The sequence below is a fragment of the Schistocerca serialis genome, chromosome 6, assembly GCF_023864345.2.
Source record: "Schistocerca serialis cubense isolate TAMUIC-IGC-003099 chromosome 6, iqSchSeri2.2, whole genome shotgun sequence".
Taxonomy (NCBI): domain Eukaryota; kingdom Metazoa; phylum Arthropoda; class Insecta; order Orthoptera; family Acrididae; genus Schistocerca; species Schistocerca serialis.
In genome coordinates, this window is record NC_064643.1 from 490,837,623 (window position 1) to 490,863,669 (window position 26,047).

The 26,047-nt window shown below is 40.6% G+C and overlaps 1 protein-coding gene across 1 annotated transcript in view; it reads right to left on the bottom strand.

The window, feature by feature from the left end:
- Window positions 1-26,047, bottom strand: part of LOC126484136 (nucleoporin SEH1) — a 154,858-nt gene that overhangs the window by 59,099 nt on the left and 69,712 nt on the right. Inside the window, exon 3 of the mRNA XM_050107517.1 lies at window positions 6,580-6,841. Coding sequence (XP_049963474.1) covers window positions 6,580-6,841 — 262 coding nt within the window. The remainder of the gene's footprint in view (window positions 1-6,579; window positions 6,842-26,047) is intronic.

Genomic DNA, 26,047 nt, shown 5'->3' on the forward strand with positions numbered 1-26,047 from the left:
AAAAATCCTGTCCTAGCATGTTCAGCTACAATGTCATGAAGTGTTTCACTTTCTTGTCTGAAGCAAATTGTCAGCCTCTCAGGTTAAACTTCTGTTGCCCTGAGTCAGCTCCTCCATGCAAACTGTGTTCAGATCTGTTGAGCTGTGCTGTGTCGGCCAATTCAGTCCTCGTTAGTGACATTTTCGCTATCGGCTGCCAATTTTTTTGCCAGCATGCTGCGAGATGGTGACATGATATTAAAGTCTCTCCGTGAACCAGTATCATTCCACAGTGAATTTAAGTTGTGTTTATACGTTTTTCCGACAGAGATCGAATAACAATGCAGATTTCTTCAAAAAATCATTTTTCCAAATGAGTCCCCATTCGTCTTTACCTGCAACTAGTGATGCAGGCAGCGGGTGGCTGAAACTCTCCACAGTTACAAACAGCGCGTATCAGAATTATCACACACTACTAATTTCTCTGTAACAGACAAAATTCTACTAATATCAGCCTTGTAACCTTGTTTCTGATAACCCCTCATAATATTGAGACTTGGCCTACCTTAGGTGTAAATGAAATCAGTCAGTGTAAGTTTTCTTGGGTTTGGTAGCTCACTGTTTGTTTAGAACTACCATGAACCCAGCATCAATCTGGATATTTGTGTTCTGGCATCAAGTTAGCATTCCAAAATACTCCATAAGCAGTGGCAGCTCATGCAAAATTTTATCAGTGTGCTACAATGTGATGGCCTATATTTTGACTTAAAAGAGTAGTTCAAATGGCTCTGAGCAATATGAGACTTAACATCGGAGGTCGTCAGTCCCCTGGAACTTAGAACTACTTAAACCTAAGGACATCACACACATCCATGCCCAAGGCAGGATTCAAACCTGCTACCATAGTAGTCGCGTGGTTCCGGACTGAAGCGCCTAGAACCACTCAGCCACCGTGGCCAGCTACAAGGGTAGTAACTGAAGCTAAATTTATTATATTAATTTTACCTATATACATTGAACTGTTTAAATACATTTAAATTTTACAATCAATCATTTTACATTGGAAGTGGGAGGGGGAGTGACCTGAGTGAACGAATTGCCAGTCCATGCACTAGACCAGTCGGGCAGGGTGCCATTACGACAACAACTACTTAAAAATTCCTCATGCCCTACAATTGCATAATATTCTACGTGCAGTTTCAAAGAAAAATACTGACCTGGTGCTGTAAGCAATGCAGCATTCATAGTGCCAGAAGGGATGATGTCACATTAGAGCATGCACAGTCAAAAACAGACAGCTGTGTCCTTCTCTGAGCTGACTGGACGATTAACCATCATTTCAGCACCTGACACTGATTTCTAATTACCACAGAGAGCATACTACACAACATGTTTTCACCTGTTTTATTTGCATACCAGAATGTATTCGGAGAGAAATGGCATAATTGTAGTGCAATTTCTGGCTCACATTCAAAGAGAAATGGCATAATTTTAGTGTGATATTTATGGTGTGTTGTAGCACATTAGTACATGATAATTGGCCACCAGTGTCCACAAATTTTAGATTGATTTGAATACGGACACCTAAATGATTGAAACAATGCAGACATTCAAATTTCCTGAGAAGCTAATAAAATTGACTACGATGACCCTGAAAAACAGCAAAAGTTCAGGGATGTCTGTCGAGATTGTTTCCAATGGAATAAGGCCTAAGACAGGTAGACTCATTATCCCCAATACTATTCAACCTGGTATTAGAGAATGCAGTAAGACCAATAACCACAAACGCAGGAGGCAATATTTACAATAGATTTTTTCACATTTTAACCTATGCAGATGACGTAATAAGTGCTAGAAGTATGGAGGCACTTACATCAGCATTCAATGAGGTTGAAGCCACTGCCAAGAAACTTGGTTTAGAAATTAGTGAGACAAAATCTAAGTATGTGGTAACTGACAGAGTTAGAAGAAACATAGATCTCCAGTTGGAAGGGTACACCTTCGAAAGAGTAGATAGTTTTTCATACCTTTCCTCAGTAATAACATCAGAAAACAAAGTGGAGGCAGCAAACCGAATTAAGGCTGCCAAGAGATCATATAGAGAACTATATTCCATGCTCAAAAGTAAGAACCTAAATAAGAAATTAAAGTCGACACTTTACAAAACAATGATCAAATCCATTCTTATGTATGGCAGCCAGTCATGGGTACTGATGGAGAATTTGGAGAAGAAGCTAAATATCTGGGAAAGGAAAGTGCTGAGAAAGATTTTTCGTCCTGTAAAAGAAGGAGAGGTATGGAGAATTAGGATTAATGAAGAAATAAGGTCTCTGTACAAAGAACTTGATTTGGTAACCTGTCAAAATGGGAAGGCTAAGATGATTAGGACATGCCCAGTGGATGATAGAAGAAGGGCTCCCAAAGAAGCTGATGATGGGGCATCCTAGCGGTAGAAGGAGGAGAGACTGACCACTTGTGAGATGGCTGGAAGATGTGGAAGCCGACCCGAGAGCAGTGGGAGTGAGGAGGTGGCGCACGAGTGCTGAAGACCAAGACGACTGGAAGTCTGGGCTTGAGGAGGCCAAGGTCCTCAGAGGACCTTAGTGCCGTGGAGTAAGTAAGTAAGTAAGTAAGTAAGTGAGTGAGTGAGTAAATAATCAAATGTACAAATCACTGAAAACGAAAAAATAATGATGAAAAATGGTTGAATATTGTTCTCGATTGCTTCTGAATCATCAGAGAATTCATAAAATAACCTTATACAGATCTGTAAATGATAGTTAATAACAAAGAATCTAGACTTACTTGTACCAAAAATACATACTCTATTCTTAAAGAGTAATATGTTTCCTGATAATAGTTTAAAAAGGATGGTAGTATGCAGTCTCATAATGTAAATAAGTTATTTTCCACAAAAAGTACTGTTTATTGCCACTTTACACAAATCACATCATTTCTTTAACAACCCGACACAGGGCTGTATACAACAGAGTGGTGTCTGTTCTGTCGGAAATTTACGACGCAACAGACATCACTTGTGATGACTCTGCTGATATTTACATGTAAACATGAAATATAGGAAGGGGAAGGAAAGGAAAAGGATTGGTGGGAAATTGTGACAGCTAGTCGCACAGCACATTGTGGTAATGCAATGGCAAAAGTTGAAAATATGTGCCAGACCAGGACCTGAATCCAAATTTACCACTTCTCATGAATAGCCTTAACTGCTTTAGACATCCGGTCACCGTACCTGACCACTTCAGTTTCACAACTTTTCGCATGCTGCAGTGCAGCATCACTTGTCCATTACATGCACTATTCAGAAATCCCAATTCCCATAGGAGTTTGAATGATATTTGTGCATTCACACTGAAACAAATACTGAGGAGTTCTTTTTCAGATACTTACTAGGTCTACAACTTTGCTTCTATCATTTTTTTCTTGAAGTTTGGGGCTTTATTGTGAAAAACTTACAAAAAAATTTTCATTCATAATATTGCCCATCACTGGCCACTACATTCTCCCATCTTTTGGATAGCATATGAATCCCGTGGCAGAAGAACTGGGCGTCTTTTGTAAGAATCCATGAATCAATTCAATTTTGCACTTGTTCATATGATCGGAAGTGCTGGTCAGCCAGCCACTGATCGAAAAAGATGGTAGTCAGAGAGAGCAACGTATGGAGAACACAGCGAGAGGGAAAGGACTTCTCATTTCCATGTTTCCATGTATATTTTCACGGGTTTTGCGACATGGGGTCTAGCACCAACCTGCTGCAAAATTACCTTTATGTGTCTATCACTGTATTGTGGCCATTGTGTATCAGTGCTGGGCTCTAACGCATCAATTGCATTCAATAATGATGTCCTGTGACTGTCTTCATCTGTTTCAGTAGCTACGAAAGCGTTCTGTCTTCCCCTGCCATACCTGTCTTCGACATCAAAATCACCATTCTTAAGGTGCTGAAAACATTCTCTGCACGTTCTTCCACTAATAGTTGCCTCACCACTGATCTTACCCAGCATTTTAAGAGCCACAGCCACAGATTTCTTCATGTTAAAGCAGAAAATTAAAACTTCCCGCAAATGGCGAGAAATGGGTATGTAAGTTGACATACTTAATTGAGAATAACCTTATGATGCAATCACAAATCGACTTATATTTTTATGGCATTATGTTTTCAGATGCCTAAGATTATTGTATTACACCTATGACCAATCACCTGAACCCCAACTGCCATCTATTATAAAACACGGAAGCACAGAGTTGTAGACCTAATACATTTCTGGGGGTGGGGGGAGTATTTGTTTCTGTGTGAATGAACAGATATCTTCTGAACTCCTATGGCACTCAGGATTTGCGAGTAGCGAGTTTAATGGATGTGGGATGCTGCTTACAGGGTGTAATAAGTTGGAAATTTGAGCTGTTTAGGGATTGTGTCCACATGGTCAAAGCAGTTAAGGCAACTCCTCACGAGAAGTGGTAAATCTGGATTGAAGTCCTGGTCTGGCATAAATTTTCAACTTTTTCTATTGTATTACCACAATGCACTGTGCAACTAGTTGTCACAATTTTCCACCCATCCTTTCCCTTTCCTCCTTCGTACATTTCATGTTTGCTTGTAACACAGGGCTGGCTATGGGAAGTACCACATCACACTAAAGGATTACAAAGCATCTATAGTAGACATGTCTACATTAGCCGGTTGTGGAAGACATTGGAAGGGTAATTTCAGCTCCTTCTACACATCTGAAATGTGAAAGCAGCAGTACCTGCAGTTCACAATTCTGGGAACTGAGGCAGCAGAACAATGCTAAGTAACACAACTAATCTGCATCTCACAGTGTATCAAGATACGTCAACTAATCTCTGCAGGAAACTGCACTTCACTGTCTTGATTTCTCTAATCTTAAACAGCCCCATAATTTGTTCCAACATGTTCCACTTCAAGCAACCACTAAGTGCTTCATTTATGGAATGATTATCATTTGTCTCTAGTGAACATTACCAATGGCTCTGCCCCTTCTTCTGCTAATTTAACTTCTCCATGTGTTACTACCATATGAAAGCATCACATATTGTTATTATTTATCCGTAATATACAAAAGAGTTCCCACCAACATCATGGAAGTCCCTATGACAGGCTAGCCCCAAAACCTCTGCAAAAGCATTATGAGGAATTCAATAACCTACCTAAAAGCCAACATCATTTGGCATTAAGAAAATTCACCTACCACTTATGGCTACCGTAAAAGGAAATGTTCCTACTAGTGAGCTGAGCTAGATGCATCTTGCGCAACTGAAACACCAAATGTCTACTGCAGTTTCAATGAGAAGGAAGTATGCCCACACTACATAGCCATCTTACACATTACCACATGAAATGTACAAAAAACAACTCCACAAATTAAAATCTTGATCAGGTGATACATTATTATGAAAAATCGTTCTTGGAATGCTTCAGAGACGATACTGCAATATGATCAGAGTGTAATGTCACCTCCTCCCCCCTTTTTCTCCAGTTTCAGCTATGAAGACCACCACCCTAGAACACATTACTTTCATCACATTATCAATATGAGACTAGAATTCACTAATGCACAAAGCAATCTTTCCAAGTGTTTCATGGCAGTGGCTAGCAAATACCACTATAAGGTGCAACACATGAGCCGATGCTCACTCTTTGAGAATAAGTTCCCAAAACTTGTGAACTGTCTTGATGACAGTAGTATATCCTGACAGTTTGTGACTGAGAATGGTATGTGGAAAGTTTGGTGAAAATGAAGAATGGTCAATTCTGCTGTCTCATATATCTGTATAGGTGCTAATGAAGAACTCCTGTTTCATTTTCATTTATTTTTTTCTATTAAAAAATTGCATAACAAAAGTAAATCCATAGAAACAATAAACACTGTAGAGCAGCATGCTATCTGTGTATCCTAACAATCCCGCATAACAGTTACTACAATAATGTGAAGCATATACAAGCATGCTGGCAATCACTCAGCGCTTGGTGTCATTTGAGTTCAGCCAGCTAGCTAGAAACTTTTTTTTTTCTTTGATGTCGAGATACACAGTCAAAGGCAGAATATTATTTGATTTTACTAGTTTCGCTCATCAAACATGAAAATCTTCATACATTTTTGTATAAAGATGCTCACTTCTGATCAGTGAAACTAGTAAAATCAGATAATGCACACCCTGTAAATTAATTCCTAATGGTCCCCATATCCTGTGCAGGCAATGCCTGTTTTTCTTCTTCTTCTTCTTCTTCTTCTTCTTCTTCTTCTTCACCACAATTTTAATGCACATTATGATTGATAATAAGTAAAAATTATTATACTTTTTGAGCAAAATAATCTTGAGTGCTGCCTGGATTTGAGTGAACCATCTAATTAACACAAGTAACAAAAATGCCAATATAGGAACTGTAGATGTTTGGAACACAATATTACACCGCAAATAACAAATATAAAAGCAGTTAATTACAATATAGGAAAAATAAAATAATATTAATCAGCATAAATAAACTTTAAAAACGTTTTACAAATTTATGACACTGCTGTTCTTTTGTGCTCATTTTCTTTTTCTGACATTTACCTGGAAAATGATGGATTCCATGACACACAACTGCATGAAAGCTTACACGATATTTCATGTTGCAGTGTCCACTGACTCAGATTCATAACATCTGGAGCCTCATATATACGAACAACACCATCTGCAGAACATGTTGCCAGCAAAAGACCAAGAGATTTTGGTCCAAATTTAACGTCAGTGACTGAAGTTCGTGAATCAACTAAGTTTGTTCTCCTTACCCAGTGTCGCATGCCACGTTCTCCAGGTACAGAACCCTCACCCACTGAAATAATATTTTGTAATTAATCTTCATAAAAATTAAAGTTAAGAATAGTTACAAATCATACTAGTACAGCTAAGCACTAAATTCAATTCTAATGGGGAGGTGAGACAGTGAACAACCTGTCGAGGGGTCGGGGGGGGGGGGGGTGGGGGCGGCGGCGGACACACACACACACACACACACACACACACACACACGCGTGCGCGAGAATGATTTGTGGAGGAGTAGGAGGCGAGACAGTGAATAATATGTGGGGAAGGAGGAGATGAGATAGCAAATGATCTGTGTGTGTGTGTGTGTGTGTGTGTGTGTGTGTGTGTGTGTGTTTGTGTGTGTGTGTGTGTGGGGGGGGGGGGGGGGGGGAGACACATGATAGCAATCAATACAGGGGGATAGTGATCGAAATGGGAGGGGGGGGGGGGCACATTGTAGAGTGGTAAAGGGGAGGGGGAGGCTACTCAGGCTTTTTAGCTAATAAACGTTACTCCATGGTATGATAAAATTTCGCCTTTTTCGCCTTTTTCCCCAGTGTGCTACCATCCCCCCCCCCCCCCCCCCCCCCAATGACTTTCTGAACACATACGAGTACTGTCGTCTCAGTACCACCCATAATTGGAGCAATTTAATCATGTTTCAATTACCTCTCATGTCCTAAAACAAGAAATATCCTCCCCACCCATCCCACAGTTTTATTTGCTACCCAACTGATCTATGTAGTATCCTTATCAATCCCTGTTCCAACTCTTCATTGGCCTCATGGCTCATATCCCTGTAAAAAGCCTAGATGAAAGATCTAACCCGTACATACTACCACTACTGCCAACTCCAGTTCTGTCATAAGCACTTCATACCCCACATACCCCATCAAAAGCAGTGCCACCTATGAAAACAGCCATGTAATCTACCGACATAGCTCCTACCATTGTGTGGCATTCTACATGGGTATGACCATTAGCACACTGAAGTTGTCTGTCTGCATGAGGGGCCACCGTTATATTTTAGCCACGAGACAGCTGACCCACCAAGTTGCTGAGCAACACAGTGTATTTCACTAGAATGGCTGCTTCGTAGCCTATGCCATCTGGATCCTTCCCAACAACACTAGATTTTCTAAATGGCACATAGAGTATCTCTCCCTGCCTGCAACACATCCTTCATTCTTACAACTGCACTGGTCTGAGCCTTCCCTAGTCCCTGTCCATCGTCTGCCTCTATCACTTCCCTGCTCCCATTCTAGCCTCAAACACGCCTTCTATCCCAGTCCACCAGCATAGTCCTTTCCCTTCTCTCTGCCCCTCTTCCTCCCATACCAGCACGAAGTTCCTGATGCTGCACCTCGCAGCCCACTATTGGGTCCCTCCGCCTCCGCCCCCTCCCCCAACCACCACCACCACCACCACCTCCTGAGATCACTACCCACTTACGCCACGCCTCCGCAACCAAAGACGATAATCGCCAATTGTGTGTGAGCTGTGGATGTATGAATGTGTGTTTGTTTCTTAGTATGATGTGAAATTTTGTCCAACAGCTACAATATATCCTACAGTCTGATTCTAAGGGTCTCTCTCTGCTGTTCAGTGTCTCCATTATATGGTGAACAGTACTCTATAACAACATAAATGTTGTTATTCTATCCTGGATTTATTATTGTTCAAAGAATGTTTAGTGGGATATGATAGAGATGAATCCTATAGAATTTGGATATAAGAAGAAAAGAAAGTCATTCTTTGCAGAGCTGTTATCTTTCAAGAGAACTAGGCTAATATTGTGGATTGCATCTATGTGATTTTGAGAAAAAGAATTAGGTAAAGTATTCAACAAAGGAAGTAACTCATAAGACTTGCAGCATTAAACAGAGTAAGATACAGATGAAGAAGAATATCTTAACAAATCACTTCATCAGCTGGTATGATACTGTTCAAAACTAAAGAAATCATCATATCTTCACAATTTTATCATGACTGCTCAAAATGACAATAAGGAGGAGGATCTTGAAAGCTTTGAGGAAGCATACAACAGCAAATATAGTTTCAACTGGATGCAACTATGCACAATAAAATAAAGTCATTGGAAGAAAAATCGGGCTTTGGAGTTAACCAAATTACCAAAAGGAGCAAAAGGCACACTTTTTATACAAGTTTTTCAACCGGTTGGTAATAGTGGTACAGTTTGCCAACTAAAATTACAGTTAGTTAGGTCTCATGCAAGCTGGAAGATGTTGAAAAATGTGTTTTTGCATGTTTCTGTAATAAGAGGGATTCTAGACAAGAGAAGCAGATCCACATTAAGAACATCAATTATAATAAAGCTCATTGTTGCTCTTCATGTAAATAATGATAGTTACACATCAACAAGATGGTAATTTCAAAGTAATTTCAAAACTGCTTCATACAATTAAGATTTTGACATTGAACATTTGTATGATGGCACATTACAAATATACTATGGCAGACAGCATATGCACTGTATTTATTAATGCATTTCAGTTTTTTAAGAATGCAAAACTGTTTCAACATCTACAATAAACAAAACACACGTTGCAGGTACTGAGGACAGTTATTTCCTCTATCACTAAACATTTGGAGATCTGAAGTACCCGACAATTTTTAACACAACTTTATCTTAGCTATAGCGTATTTTTTAAAAGATAATTTTTTTCTCCTACCTTGGAGGATACAGTAAAGTTGAAATGAATAGTCCTATATACTGATGATACAATTAATTTGGTCACTGTTTATTGACCAAATAAGGGAATGAATTATTAAAAGTGTGATACTGGTACAGACTTCCATGGGAGTAATATGAAATGAGGAGATGCCAGCATAAAGTGCTAAACCACAAGAGCAAATTTATAGTCATGATGCGTTATACATTTGGTTAAAAACAGAGACAAAAATTTACAAACAGTAAGACAAAACAATTAATATAGTAGACAGTTCTGTACATATGGAGCTACTTGCTGTCAGCATGTGGTAAATTTAGAAACGTAACAGATAACAAAAGCATAACAATTCTTACTAAAGTGAAGATTAGTACTTTCTTCCATCGGCCCCTTCAAGTCATCACTACCCATGATGCACAGTTTATTGCAGCAAAAGATGCGACTGAAAATAAACACTCGTTGCAATGCTTATTCAGAGGAATGGGAAAACAGATGTCAGTACTAGTTTTTTCTGATCACTTATCAATTTACAGTGAGACTCTTACAAAATCTCAAATTTTAGCATCACACTAAATGTACTGAAATTAAGTATTTCTTTAGTCAAGAAGAAGTTGTGGCAATAGATATGGGTGTTCAGTATATTTTTCAACAAGGAGTCAACGTTAGACTCCATGATGGAACTTCTGAGAGTCATTTAAAAAAAAAAAGAAAGGAGGGGGGGGGCGGGGGGGGGGGGGGGGGGGAAGAAGAAAAGTAATGGCATAAACATTCACACAGAAACCAAAATATATACTCTCTTGGCCATGGCAAATGTTTGCCTTCCCATTATTTTACGTACTGCTCCATCCAGGAACTACCATTAATATAACTTAATTTCAATTTAATTAAATAAATGAATGTGTTACATTATACAGACTCTTATATAATTTAAGTTATTCCTTGATTTCACAAAAACTCTTTACAAGTGATATAATGCAATACTCTGAGAAGTTGTTAGAAGCAGTGCATTACGTGTCATGCAGTTCTCACAAATAAATAGGTACATTACGCACATTGCAGTCAGTGTTACATTCTTTATTGAAGTTAAGAGTTTTTAAGAAACTTTAACAATGATAAACACACTGAATAATGTATTAATTCATATTGCCAACATATGCACCCAGACTGTGCTTGTGGGAGAAAACAGTATACCAGGTTTCCCAAACTATGTTCTGTGGGACACAGGTGTTCTGACGGACAGAAAAATTTTATAATGGTTTCTGTGCTACGATTCAAAATCAAAGTTCTCACTGAACAAAATATTTTATTAACCTACAAAATAAATAATGCATTTCATTGAAGTACCACAGTTCTCAAAGTGTTCCACCAGAGGAAAAGTTTGGGATCCCCTGCTGTAAGCTAGTTAAAACTTTGTTCACCACAATCTGTACACCAAGGGAGTGTACGTTGAGTATGATGGTACACAAGAACTATAGGCAACTCAGCTGTTGAAATACTAGCTAGGATAGTTTCATTCCTTACAGCAGAATATCATTTGGATACTATTTGTATCTGCCTGTTCCTCAAACACATACACAGTATGTGCTTCTTTTTTCAGTCTAAAACAGTTACTTGTCACAGTTCTTGCTTTTCAGTCTTTTCATTAATATTGGAAGCAGGTGTAGGAAGGGGGAAGACGGATAGAACATTAGGGCTTAATATCCCATCAACAATAATTGTAAATGGAGCGCAAGCTCAGACTGGGGAAAGATGTACAGGGAAATTGGAAGTGTTCTTTGCAACAAGACCATTAGATAACCCATGGAATACTTAAATCTGAATCGGATCTTGAACTGGAGTCCATCCATAAGCCAGTGCAATATTTTGCCACTTCATCACTTTGCACGGATTCTGTGAAAACAATTTTCTTACAATTTTTTAGTAGGTAGAATGAGTTATTTTGTCTCAGCAGAAGTTAAAGAAATTTACTTATAATTTATACACTGAAAATATGATCCTACATTTTATGGCAATATCATGAAAAGGATAGATTCTACTCGCCATATAGTGGAGATACCGAGTCGCAGATAGGTACAACAAAAAAGACAGTCAAACATGTAACCTTTCAGCCAAACAGCCTTCTTCCAAATTATGCAAAACACAGTCCCTGGCTGCTGAGGCCAGACTGCAAGCAGCTGCTCATGATGGGTGTCGATCAATCAGTGAAGCTAATACATCCAGGGGTACTGCACCATCTGGAGGAAGATATACATTGCAGTTATTTCCTGTGTTGTCCTTATTCTGACAGCCAGAGCTTCACGAGGGGTTTGAAGGGGGCACAGGTTCACTAGAGATTGAGTTTAGGACATAAATGCAAACTCCACCTGACACTCCATTACAGTCACTACAGTTCCTGTAGTATCCCTTATAGCCACGGAGGGCAGGGGTCCACATTGCTGGGAACCAGGTTTCCTGGAGGGCAATGCAGAAAGCTGGTGTAAAGCTTAACAGTTGCTGGAGCTCAGCCAGGCAATGGAAAAACCACCGCAATTCCACTGGAGGATGACGTCATCATGAGACTGGGAAGGCATGGAACATTCAATGAGGCAGTTTACACACTCAATGAGGCAGTTTACACCTCAGGGTCACCTGCTGCCACTGACTTTTTGCCTGAGCAGTCTATATCCATTTTGCCTGAGGGTCCAGTAAGATCTAGGTCCCCAGCGGACGCCAGAATCTCCACCTCATCCACAGACGCAGAGCTTGGAGGTAGCGGTTGTGTGGGTACCACCGCAATTCCCTTGGTCTTGGGGGACCTTCTTTTTCGATTTCTCTCGCTGTTCCTTGGGTTTCCCTGGATGGGAAGACTTCACTGATTCAGTCTCTGGGACTGAGGATGAGCGTGAAGCCCTGCGACCAGCTGCTCTTGGGCTCTTCAGCCACTGGTGGGTGTCATCTTTCCCATCAGCAGAAACCTGGGAAGGGAGTGACCCAAGAGAATCCTTCCTACTGAGACCAGCTGAAGAAGTTGTATGCTTCTTGGGCTTAGAAATGGAGACAGACGTCCCCGATGGTTAGGGGTGGGGTGGGGTGGTGTTGCTCCTGAAGTAGTTGGTGCAGGAGCAACAGAGAGGGAAGTACCCTCCCCATCACCAAGGGGGCATGTGTAGTCTTCTGGCTCTGAGAGGTGACTGGGGTTGGTTGGAGCTGATGTGGCTAGAACTGTTGTAGCGGCGGCTTAAGCCAATGTCATGCGCACAAGGTGCAGGAGTTCAAATTTCGTCTTAGCCTCAGTGTAGGTCAGTCGGTCCAGGGTCTTTTAGTCCATGATTTTCCTTTCTTTCTGGAGAATCTTGCAGTCTGGCGAGCAAGGACAATGGTGCTCTCCACAGCTGACACAAATGGGAGGGTGACGCTGGAAGTACAACAGAAAACATATGACTGAACTTCCAACATTTAAAGCACCACAATGGGAGAGGCATATAGGGTTTTACATCATAGCAGTAGACCATCACCTTGACCTTCTTGGGTAATGTATCACCCTTGAAGGCCAAGATGAAGGCACCAATGGCAACCTGTTTATCCCTCGGAACCCGGTGGATACGCCAAACAAAATGTACACCTCGCTGTTCTAAATTGGCGTGCAGTTCATTGTCGGACTACAAAAGAAGGTCCTGGTGCTATATGATACCCTGGACCATATTTAAGCTCTTAGGGGGCGTGATGGTTACAGAAACATCCCCCAGCTTGTCACAAGGGAGTAACGCCCATGACTGGGAAGAGGATGCTGTTTTGATCAAGACTGACCCAGATCTCATTTTGGACAAGCCCTCCACATCCCCAAACTCGTCCTCTAATTTCTCAATAAGAAACTGAGGCTTCATCATCATAAAAGATTCCCCATCAGCTCTCGAACATACAAGGTACTGGGGTGAATAAGAGCCACTGCCATCCTTAACCTGACATTCCTCCCATGGTGTGGCCAGGGAGGGAAACGATTTGGGGTCGTACTTCTGTACACTGAATTGAGCCACCCACTCCAACCAGTGGCCCTCCCCACGGGCACCACCCAGCTGCGGTAAAGGCCACCAGGCAGGATGGCCACTGCCGGGAGTCCTGATGCCCCAGGAGGATGGGCATCTACCCCTTGGCGTACGTGGGGAGTTTATGGTGCAGACCAGGAAACATGGCGGCCCCACCACAACGGACTGGCTACTGTGCTGGATATCAGGTGCAACCAAGCAAAGAAGTCCGTTACCATCATCAGCGTAGAAAACGATACTGCACAGATGATGGGAAAAATATGCACCCAGGAGGATGGTATCGCCCAACAGTTGGAGAATGAGCAGAAGTGCAGATAGGTCTCAGTGCATGATGGACATACAGCACCACGTAAGGTGCCCTTCCCCAACTGATTCGGTCTACAGGAAAATTTTGAAAAAATGGAGGTGAAACCCTACAGAGGACTATCACAAAAGCCGAAACATGTGAGACTCCTTTTAGTTGCCTCTTACGACAGGCAGGAATACCTCGGGCCTATTCTAACCCCCTGACCTGCAGGGGAGATGGGGGGGGGGGGGGGGGATTAAAAGGTTGGGAGCAGCTTTTGGGCGGTGGACTGCGGTTCTTTCTGCAGAAGTAAGGTTAGCTTGCATGTTGAGGTATTTGGGGAACGATGGTGAGCCAAGGTTCGAGGTTAAGGAATTCTGTAAAGTTAACAAGGAATGATTTGGGGGCAGTGGGGGTGGATCAGTGTTGCGAATTGAGTCAGACAAGGTTCAACACTGGTCTTTGGTTGAGTCTGACAGGTGGGTTTGGTTGTGAAAATGTGTTTCCACTGTAGGGACTGGGCAAAGGAGAGAAGGCATTTAGCATGTCCTGCATGACTGAATTGGTCGTAGGGTAAAAGGTGAGGCCTTTGGAAAGGACTGATACTTCCATGGGGCTATGGGTTTTGGAGGAAAGATTCATGAAAGTGCTTCAGGTCCTTTTAGGTTCTGGATTCTTTATGGTAGTGGGAGGGAGTTTCTGACAGTGGGGTAAATACAGTAGGTCTGCGAGGCAGGGATTGTCAGGTATGAGGGACTGTGGAGGAGGTTTGGAGGTGTTGTGGAGGTAGTGGACAGTGGTAGGCCAAGGCAGGGGTAGGAGATGAACAGGCTGGAGAATTTTGAGGTGGTGGTGTGTATGCTGCTCTAGTTAATGGAGGATAAGAGTTTCAATGTTGGAAATGGGATCAAGGAATTTGGGATTGCACAGCAGGAGAATTTTATAGGTGGAGAGGAGGTATTGCAAGGACATTTGGGCTTGATTGGCAGCGTTTTGCAGAACTATTTTGTTGAGGGTTAAGGACTGGCGGATTCTGGATCATTGTGGAAGGAAAGGTTGCAGCCGGAGATGAGTAATTTGATGATAACTTCATTTGGGGGGGGGGGGGGGGGGGGGGATTCCATGAGCCAAGCAACAACACAGGAACAGTACGTGGGGCTGGGTTCTGGCTACGGGTAACGAAACCTTCGTACCAGTACCTAACCAGTACTTAACCCTCACTCACCCATGGCCATCGCTTCTATAGTGAAAAGCAGCCTCTCTTAAAATATATGAAGGGTCTCACAGAGGCCTTCACAGACTGCAATTACCCTCCCAACCTTGTAATCCCTGTAATACACCGAGACACAAGACTTGTCCCACACGCCCTCCCACCACCATCTACTCTACTCTGGTCTGGTCAGTAGCATCACCTACCCCATCAAAGGCATGGCTACATGTGAAACCAGTCATGTGACCTACAAGCTAAGCTGCAACAACTGTGCTATGTTCTATATGGACACAGAAACCAATAAGCTGTCTGTTTCATGAATGGCCACCAACAAGCTGTAGCCAAGAAACTGCTGAAGCACCAAATTGCTGGCACACTTCATAGCACAACATTCCTCATTTTAATGACTGCTTCACAGCCTGTGCCATCTAGCTCCTTCCTAGCAAGACCTGCTGATTTAATTGCACAGGTGGGAACTCTCCCTACAATATATTGTCTCTTTCCATAACCCTCCTGGCCTCAACCTTCATCAGTCATTGTCCTTCACCCACCTGTCCCTTTCCCTGTTCCCACCCCAGAACTAAATAGCAATCTATTCCACCAATGCATCCAGTCTTTTTATTTCTCTCATTTTCCCCTACCCCCCCCCCCCTCCCCTCCTCTCCCCAACCCTCTGTGTAACCTCCCAACTGCACCAAGCTGTCTTTCATTTTCTCCACCTTGTCACTGTATGCACCCACAAGGAGCACAAAAACAACAACAACTTGTTTGACAGGCTTTTTGTTGTGCCTATCTGTGACTCTGTATCTCCACTATATGGTGAGTAGCAACTATTATTTTCATAATAGTATCATTATTCCATCATGGATTTCCCTTTGCTTGATTTTATCCTACATTCTATAATTTACATAACTGCCTGTTTATTTTCCTGTGAATTGGTTTTCGCTAACTGTGTCTTATGATGAGAGGGAAGGGTAAGATCATCTATGGGGTGCTACCCAGGGAGTAAACTGTAACAGTTTACAACAGAGCACATTGGTGTAGAGGAAGGCGAGACAAGTAATTCAATATACAACACTTTTTGTCTAACGAGTCGGGAAACTACTACCAACTGACCTACTAAAGCAAACTATTCTACAGTGTGTGCGCATCACTCAATATTTTCAGTCTTCTCTTGTTTTCTTTGTTCTAAGTACTACTCCGAGAGAATAATGAAATTGATCATTTCTGTACTTTAATTTTGTGTTGGGACACATTTGTGTGTGTGTGTGTGTGTGTGTGTGTGTGTGTGTGTGTGTGTGTGTGTGTGGTGTGTGTGTGTGTCGCACGCGCACTTGAATGGAACTTCTGTACTCCTCCTTATGTAACTCAAAAAACGTGGCCTCTAGTGTAAAAATTGAACTGCATTAAATTTCTTACAAAAAAAGCACTAATTACTTTTTCTTGAAGACTAATACTTTGTGTGAAGCGATGCAAGAGCATACTGAAAATCTTACATGAAATGCACATGCTGTAACTTTGTAACTTCAGCAGTTGCCATGAACACTGCAGAGAATGGACATACTACAACGTAAATGCTCAAGACAAATTAAGATTGTAAATCTTTGATCTTCGCCAAGTTCGATGTGATCAGACATATTGATCGATGTGTGAGAGTTTATGAGTTACCGATATTTGGATCCGTCTTCATAATTCACGTTAACAGTTGAAACAAGATAGGAGATTATCTTTGGAGATGTGTTCGTCATTCAGCAGCTGGAAGTAGTGAGACACTCTCCTACAGCATCACCCTGCTTTGATACAAAGTCAAGAAGAATAAGTTTGAGCACAGCTGTGGTCAGAGTAGCCAGACCACGAGGACAAAAACTAAAAAGGTGACTGTATTGGAAGAAGAACAATTGAAGGTAACTTAGAGACCACATCCGCCATGCGCACACGCACACGCACACACACACACACACACACACACACACACACACACACACACATATTTTTGGAATTATTTCAAAGAAATACTTGCTTGCCTGGGGGAACTCAGGAATAAGAACTTATATGAATGAGGACACACTGTGCGGTGCCCCACAAAGCCATCTAATTAAAACAAGGCAATAATATTCTACACAACAAGAAGAAAAGAAGATATTTTCACAACCAGGAGATAAATAAACATGCTTTTCTTGAATAATTGAGACAATCACTGTGTGTGTGTTTACAAGGTGTTATTCAAATGACATGCACATACATATCAATTACGACAGAAGAGTTTGAGGCGGGTTTGTCAAAGAGTGATGACGGGTAGCAGCAGGCAGGCCAGATGACTATTGTTCAACTTGATGTGCCGGCTGTGGTGGTGTGAGTCTCCACAGTGTGTCACTTCAGTGGCTTATCACCAGAGTAGCAGCCACTCCTAACACTTTCTCAACACTACACACCAGCATCGCCTGTGCAGTTAACAGCAGCATTCCCAGTTTGCTGTTCTACGCATCAAGGAAGCTATGGTTTTTTCAGTTTGGAATTTTTTAAATTTTTTTATTATTCTATTGTTGTGTGTACAGGAACCTGCAGGATTAGTTAGCCGGCATTTGTGAATGAAGAAACTTCTTGAACACTTAATTTAACTACTTAGTTCAGAATTTAATTAACAGTGTGTGCCTGTGCAGACTAAAAAATGACGGGGAGGCAATGGAGGAAAACAGTAAAGCGATTAATGTGAAATTAGAGAAAACATTAAGAAACTCACAGGGAGCCCTTACAGTACTTGGGGATGATATTAAAACAGAATTGGAAGCTACCATTACGGTTGAAGGCTGAAAAGTTAGAAGCTACCATTGACAAGTTGGCGGTGATTAAATCACAGACAGAAGCATTTGAAGAGGAATTAATGTCTACAGTTAACATACAGAGAAATAAAATTACTGTTATGGAGAGATAATTAAACTATTTGCCCAGCAAACTAGACATGGACATTAACACACAATATGATTTACTGAGGAGTGAAGTACACAATAATTTGCAAGGAGTTCATAATAACATACAAACCTTAGACAATTAATCTCATGTACACAGGTATGGGTCACAATGATAAACCAGGGAAAATTATTAAATTAAATTTTGAGTCCCGAAGTAACCGTGAATGGTTTAGAAGAGAGACTACAGGAGATTTTACAACAAAAAGTACAGGATACATCTAAATCTACTAGCATGAAACCAATTCTCTGGGATATATTGCAGATCACATAAACGAGATACAGAAATAGTGGGGCACCTTAGAAAATGCAAAAATAAAATTTACAACTAACAAGATTAATAATAATGTTGGTGTACCACTAGAGTTTTTTTTTGTGGATATTCAAAGTGAAGGGGAATAAATTTTTCTAAACAGTTTCCAAACCTCAAACCAGGTAAAGAGGGGAATCCATACATTTTTTAAGGATGTTCTCTAGATCATTACCGAAAAGATACGGAGACTCCAGAAAGAATGTATTCTACAATTAGTTATTTAGTCAGTGATGACAGTTTTTTTAATAAAAGATTTCCACCACAGTTTCAACATAAAGAAAGAGACGAGTAAGTTCTTTCCACTGTTTTGTGAAATTTTTAAGGTTGTAGGAATACCACATCCTAAGGCACTGTTTCTGGTCGATACAGTCCAGGTAAAAGGACTATACAGTATGGTTAAGAAATATACACCCCCAGGAGAAATCGCACATTCTGCAAATATGGTGAACTAATGCCTACCTGAAGTCCACTGGCTTTCATCTTTCTTCTATAGTTTCTTCAAAGACATTCTGTTTCCTTACACTATTCTATATCCTGTACCTCTTATTATTCTATCTTATTTAACAACTAAATTGTATGACGTCATATGCTGCACGTTAGGTGGTGGTGGTGGTTAGTGTTTAACGTCCCGTCGACAACGAGGTCATTAGAGACGGAGCGCAAGCTCGGGTTAGGGAAGGATTGGGAAGGAAATCGGCCGTGCCCTTTCAAAGGAACCATCCCGGCATTTGCCTGAAACGATTTAGGGAAATCACGGAAAACCTAAATCAGGATCGCCAGAGACGGGATTGAACCGTCGTCCTCCCGAATGCGAGTCCAGTGTGCTAACCACTGCGCCACCTCGCTCGGTGCACGTTAGGCATGTCACATGTTATGCAGGAAAATAATGAGGGAAAGCCTGCCCATGCAGTGCAACAGTTTGAAATACGTGCTAACATGAGCGTAATTAGCATAAGATAGCAGCATCATCTCTTGACAATTTAATTAAATGCATGAACAATAAAACAAGATCGTTTCAAAGTTTTAAATAGAAAGCAGGGGATACACAAGGAATGGGAGTAGTGAACATGAAAACTAGGCTATATTTAAGTAACATAATGTTTGATCAGTGTGAGATAACATAGATGATAATTAATTACCCATATATACAGGGTTAAGAAAAATTTGTGCACTCTGACTTCTCAGTGCGATTCCTCACATACTAGCAATACAAAAACATCTGTCACAAGATTTTGTCCTGCACATATTTCTGGGTTTAAAAGACTGGCTGACAACACCATCTTCACATGTACAGTAAGTACCTCTGTCGGCATATAGGGGTAGTGGTATGCACTTGGTGCAGAGGTCAGCATTTTCGGTTAGTGTGCAGCAGGTAGAGGATTTGATTCTTGGTACAGGCATATTTATTTTTATTTGCCAATTTTATTCTGTCATATAATACTTTAGCACACATCTTTTCTTCAGCCACACGTATCTGACATTTACATAGCACAGTGTCTTATAATGGTGAACATAACAAAAGCATGATCATACAAATTAGAAATAGGTTTCAAAATGAAATTTTCACTCTGCAGCAGAGTGTGTGCTGATATGAAACTTCCTGGCAGATTAAAACTGTGTGCTGAACTGAGACTCGAACTTGGGACCTTTGCCTTTTGTGGGCAAGTGCTCTACAGGCTGAGCTACCCAAGCACGACTCATGACCCGTCCTCAAAGCCTCAATTCTGTAAGTGTCACCCGCGAAAGGCAAAGGTCCCATGTTCGAGTCTCGGTCTGGCATACAGTTTTGATCTGCCAGGAAGTTTTAGAAATAGGCTGTTGAAACAAACAACCTATCAAAGTTGTAGGACAGAAAACCTACAAAAACAATATCGATTTCTAGATGCTAAAGATGGTTGCAGAGTTAAATAACTCAACATCTGCTAGTCATTTATATTACATGCAGTAAGTCTGTTCAGATGTAACACATTAGCAACCACTGACAATAATAATTTCCATGTTAACAACCATGTGACATTCACAAAAGAATATGCTAATCTCAGAGCAGATGCTCAAAGCGATACACCTGCATTTCCAAACATTGTGCAACCCCCGCTGTATCATACAGCCCTGGGCTCTTAACAACATAGCTGCATCCACAGATACAGAAGCAGCATGAACACGCACTATTGGTTCTTCCATATGTGTCACTGGTGTAGTATACATATGCTCCTTCAAGTGTCCCCACAGAGAGAAATCCAGTGGATTTAGGTCAGGTGAATGTGGAGGCCATACAGCTGGACCTCTCCATCTGAGCCATTTTCCTGGAAATGTCCTGTCTAAATACTGTCACACATCAGTTCCAAAGTGTGGAGGTGCCCCTTCATGTTGGAACCATAACTACTTCTGAACATGAAGTGGAGCATCTTCCAGTGTGTCAGGCAAGTTGTTTGAGAGGAAAGCATGATACTTTCGTGCAGTCAGCAAGTCAGGGAACAAGTAGGACCCAAACTGCCCTGCCTCTCAACATTCCAGTCTAGATGTTGGTGCCAAAGTGGGTTAACGTCACACCAATGGTGGACATTGTGCGTACTGAAGACACCCTCATGAGTGGGCACTGATTCATCTGACCATATTACAGTGTTTATGAAATCATCATCAGCTTTCTGTTGTTACTGGAACCATTCACAAAATGACATTCGCAGACAGTGGTCTGCAGGATGCAGGTGTTTCATTAAAGAATAATGATGGGTGCAGCCCATGCTTGCGCAGCATGTCAAAGACCATGCATTGAGAGACACATGGCTGCCTTGCTACACTATGTGTATTTCACTAGGGTTCTTCATGTATGACCTCCAGAATAGCTCCCTCATTAGCTAGAGTACAGTGAGTCCATAGATGACCTCTGTCACATTATGCTGGGAGTCAACCTGTCTCCCAAAGGCGAAGCTCCAGATGACAAAAACATTTTTATCTGTGTAACGTCGACCAGGACATCTAGCAGCAAATGCACCAGCAGAAACACCAGCCTGGTTATCAGACGCACCAAGGACCAGAAGCATGTCCACATATGCCATACATCTGCCACACCAGTTTAGAATAACACAAGCAGAAAATAATATATGTGTACAAACATACAGGCTTCTGTCAAGGGTGCGTTACTCTACTAGTAACTAGTCCCTGTCCGGTAAACTGCACATACAGTATAAACATGCCATCAGTCGCGGCGAGATGTTCCACCTAATGCGCAGCACTTCTCTTACAGCTTTTTTCTGCACGATTCATCCCAATAGCGCTATCTGTGAAATGTTCATTTTCGAATTACACTGTTTTCCTAACGATAATGAACATTCTCAATATGTCCACTTTTCCATTGATGATAATAATCATAGTAGTAGTAGTAGTAGTAATAATGCATGGAGATACTTATTAAATAGCCTATGCTTATCAGACTCAATATTGAAAGGCATAATAAGTGGTTCCATGGTAATAACACATACAAATAGTACCCGAATTTGCAAATTATTTGCAAAGCACATTGCTAGCCCTACTAGTGACTTAATGTCCTAACAAACTGTAATGGACCTGAACAGGGTAAGAAAAGTAGCTGGTACTAATCAACGGGACCACTGGGGTAGGGTATACGAAAATAGGTTTGGAATCTAGTAGATGCAGTGGTGCAAAACAATTCACGTCCCTGTCATGCAAAATGTTTCTTAAAAAGCTGACCAATGAAAATGATTGTACTTCAGTTTCTGTGTTTGTAGTACATAAGTGAAAATGTTTTGTAGAAGACCCACTGTAATCACTTTATGACGATTAAGATCCCACGTACCGTACCATGTAGACTACATTTGCAAATAAAAACAAATTTGCCTTGACTCAGAACTGAACCCTTGACCTCCTGCATGCTAACCCAAAACACTATCCACTGCACCAACTGCACAGTACTACTTCTCTATGCTGACAGAGATAGTTACCGTACATGTGATTACAGTGCTGCCAGACTGCAAATCTTTGATGTCCATTTACTGCTGGAAATATGTGCAGGATGAAATTCTGTGAGAGACATTTTTCTATTGTCAACATAAAATCGTTGTGTTCAAAAAATGAAAACGGCAATTTCAATCATTGCTTTGTTAAGACTTGCAGAATTTTTAATGATACATTCAGTTGTATGTGTTGGCATGGATAATTTTAAATACAAACACATTAGCAGAGCTAAATGATCCTGAGAAAAGGAAATGAATGTTGAACATCGTTATCCAAAGTTATATGCTAACACAGATGTGTTTTCGTATAGCAACGAACAAGTAAGTAAAAGCAATTTTGTATAGAGAGCATGTTTGGTGTGCTTTAAAACTGGGGTAAAGACATGCCAGAAGTGAAGGAAACCCTTCCTGACAGGTTGTGAGAAATGAAACTGAGGTACTGTACAGGCAGACTTTTTATATGGTGAAGTGCACCCTGTTCTAAGTTAGTGAGGAAGCTGAAATGGGTAGCCACACCTATGGAGAGGCTGTTCAACACCTGAAGTCTCGTACATTCAAGAAAGAAATGGCCTGGAATGCATTCTGTGCAGAGGAATCTGAGGATAGGGAATCCACATAGGGATAACAGACTGTTTTTGGTAGGGAATGAATAGGGGATACTTTCATCTGAAAGAAAAAATGGTTGTACAGCATCAACCCACAGAAAGGGTTGAACTCTATTGTTATGGTTGGAGAAGACGTGTTGAATGACAACTGGTCATTTTGTCGAAGGGGTATCCAAACCACTTACGAGCAAACAAATTTACCCTGGAAACAATGTGTGGTAATCTGCATTACATATATATGTTGACATTTTCAAATCTTATATTTGGATGGTTAAGGATGACATTAAGTATACTGCTAATGCTATCTAACAATGTATTTCAATTTAAATGAAGAAAGTACATCCCACACTCTTATAAGCTGAAAGTACAACTAATGTTATGGTTACTTAATAGAGACATCTTCCGTGCAAACTCTTCATATCAAATAAATAATCATGCATGAACATTTAAAGAAAACATTCCATATCTACATCTCCATATACATACATACTCCACAAGCCACTGCACGGTGCATGGCAGAGGCTACGCTCTTCCACTACTAGTCATTTCGTTTCCTGTTACACCCGCAAATACAGTGAGGATAAATGAAACAGACAATAAATTGTAATATAATACCAGGTATGTTACATTTAATTGTAGATAGTGCATTAAAGGAGTTCTGCATGACATATTTCGTCTCACTGGGAAATCTGTAGTGTACCATGGGTTATTTGTGAGAATGACCTATGTTCCACTGATGACTGGGACACACACACACACACACACACACACACACACACACACACACACACACACAGACAAAAGATGGTCATGTTTCTTTAAACATTTCATGTCGGGGGGGGGGAGGGGGGGGGGCAACTGCGCACACCGCGAGCTGTGATCTGTGCAGATGTTGCGAAAGTAGTGATGTAGCAAAGCAAGGATAAAAGGATAAGGCGATTTGTGGTGAGCATGATCGCACTTGGTGGACATGGTAGTTTATGCCTTCGTGACGCCTCTTGAAGATGTCACGAACACCTCAGAGAAAACTATACTACAATATAAATGCTTATGATAAATTAAAATGGTAAATCTTAAGTTGAGTTTGATGTACTCAGATGTACTGGCTGATGTGTCTGACTTTATGAGTTATCAATATTTGGATCTAGATTAGAGATAACATTAGATTAGATTAATACTAGTTCCATGGATCGTGAATACGATATTTCGTAATGATGTGGAACGAGTCAAATTTTCCAACACATGACAAAATTAAGTTAATTTAACAACATAATTAAGTTAATATAACAACTTTTGTATTTTTTGTTCTTTTTAATTTTTTTTTGTTTTGTTTTTTCTTTTTTTCTTAATTTATATCTAAAAATTCCTCTATGGAGTAGAAGGAGTTGTCATTCAGAAATTCTTTTAATATCTTCTTAAATACTTGTTGGTTAGCTGTCAGACTTTTGATACTATTTGGTAAGTGGCCAAAGACTTTAGTGGCAGTATAATTCACCCCTTTCTGTGCCAAGGTTAGATTTAATCTTGAATAGTGAAGATCATCCTTTCTCCTAGTATTGTAGTTATGCACACTGCTATTACTTTTGAATTGGGTTTGGTTGTTAATAACAAATTTCATAAGAGAGTATATATACTGAGAAGCTACTGTGAATATCCCTAGATCCTTAAATAAATGTCTGCAGGATGATCTTGGGTGGACTCCAGCTATTATTCTGATTACACGCTTTTGTGCAATAAAAACTTTATTTCTCAGTGATGAATTACCCCAAAATATGATGCCATATGCAAGCAGTGAGTGAAAATAGGCGTAGTAAGCTAATTTACTAAGATGTTTATCACCAAAATTTGCAATGACCCATACTGCATAAGTAGCTGAACTCAAATGTTTCAGCAGATCATCAATGTGTTTCTTCCAATTTAATCTCTCATTAATGGACACACCTAAAAATTTTGAATATTCTACCATAGCTATATGCTTCTGATTAAGATCTATATTTATTAATGGCCTCATACCATTTACTGTACGGAACTGTATGTACTGTGTCTTATCAAAATTCAGTGAGAGTACATTTACAAGGAACCACTTAGTAATTTTCTGAAAGACATTATTGACAATTTCATCAGTTAATTCTTGTTTGTCAGGTGTGATTACTATACTTGTATCATCAGCAAAAAGAACTAACTTTGCCTCTTCATGAATATAGAATGGCAAGTCATTAATATATATTAAAAACAACAAAGGACCCAAGACCAACCCTTGTGGAACCCCATTCTTGATAGTTCCCCAGTCTGACGAATGTGCTGATCTTTGCATATTATGAGAACTGCTTATTTCAACTTTCTGCACTCTTCCAGTTAGGTACGAATTAAACCATTTGTGCACTGTCCCACTCATGCCACAATACTTGAGCTTGTCTAGCAGAATTTCATGATTTACACAATCAAAAGCCTCTGTCTTCATAACTGATGTAAATACTTGAAGCAATACAGAATATTATCATTGAGGTGATGTTCGTCATTCAGGAGCTGGAAATAGTCAGACACTCTCTTACAGCCTCACAATGAAGTCAAGAAGGATAAGTTTGAGCGTGGCTGTGGTACAGAGTAGCCAGACCATGAGAATAAAAACTAAAAGGTGACTGTACTGGAGGAAGAACAATTGAAGGGAAATTAGATCACATCTCACTGACACATTCGCCACGCAGTGTTCTCTGCTCACGGTGTTGCATCCAACTTGCCCCAAGGGCACATGCACGCATGCCCACATACGTAAGTCACAGAGTGGAACACGGGACACCAGAATCTATGAATCCTGGGTTTATAATAGTGATGTTTGTATCATACAGGAGAAGATCTGAAATGTTCAGCAAAGAAGAAACTTGCAAAGGCAGGTCTAACAATAGAGTAAGTTCACTTTGCAATGCAAATGCGCTCTGAAGTCTGCGCTTTAGGAGCTAAGAACATGTCGACTCTAGCTGCCAATAGTTTTATTTGTGTATTTATATAGTTACTAGTGACCCAGTCCGGCTCTGCACGGGTAGCATTAAGTATGTACGGCCAGACTACATGACTGGTGTAACTATTTTGTTTGTGGGGAACTACACAGAGTTATGAATAATATTCAGAGAACAACGTTAAGTAATTGAATATCATGACTTCCATACAACTTAC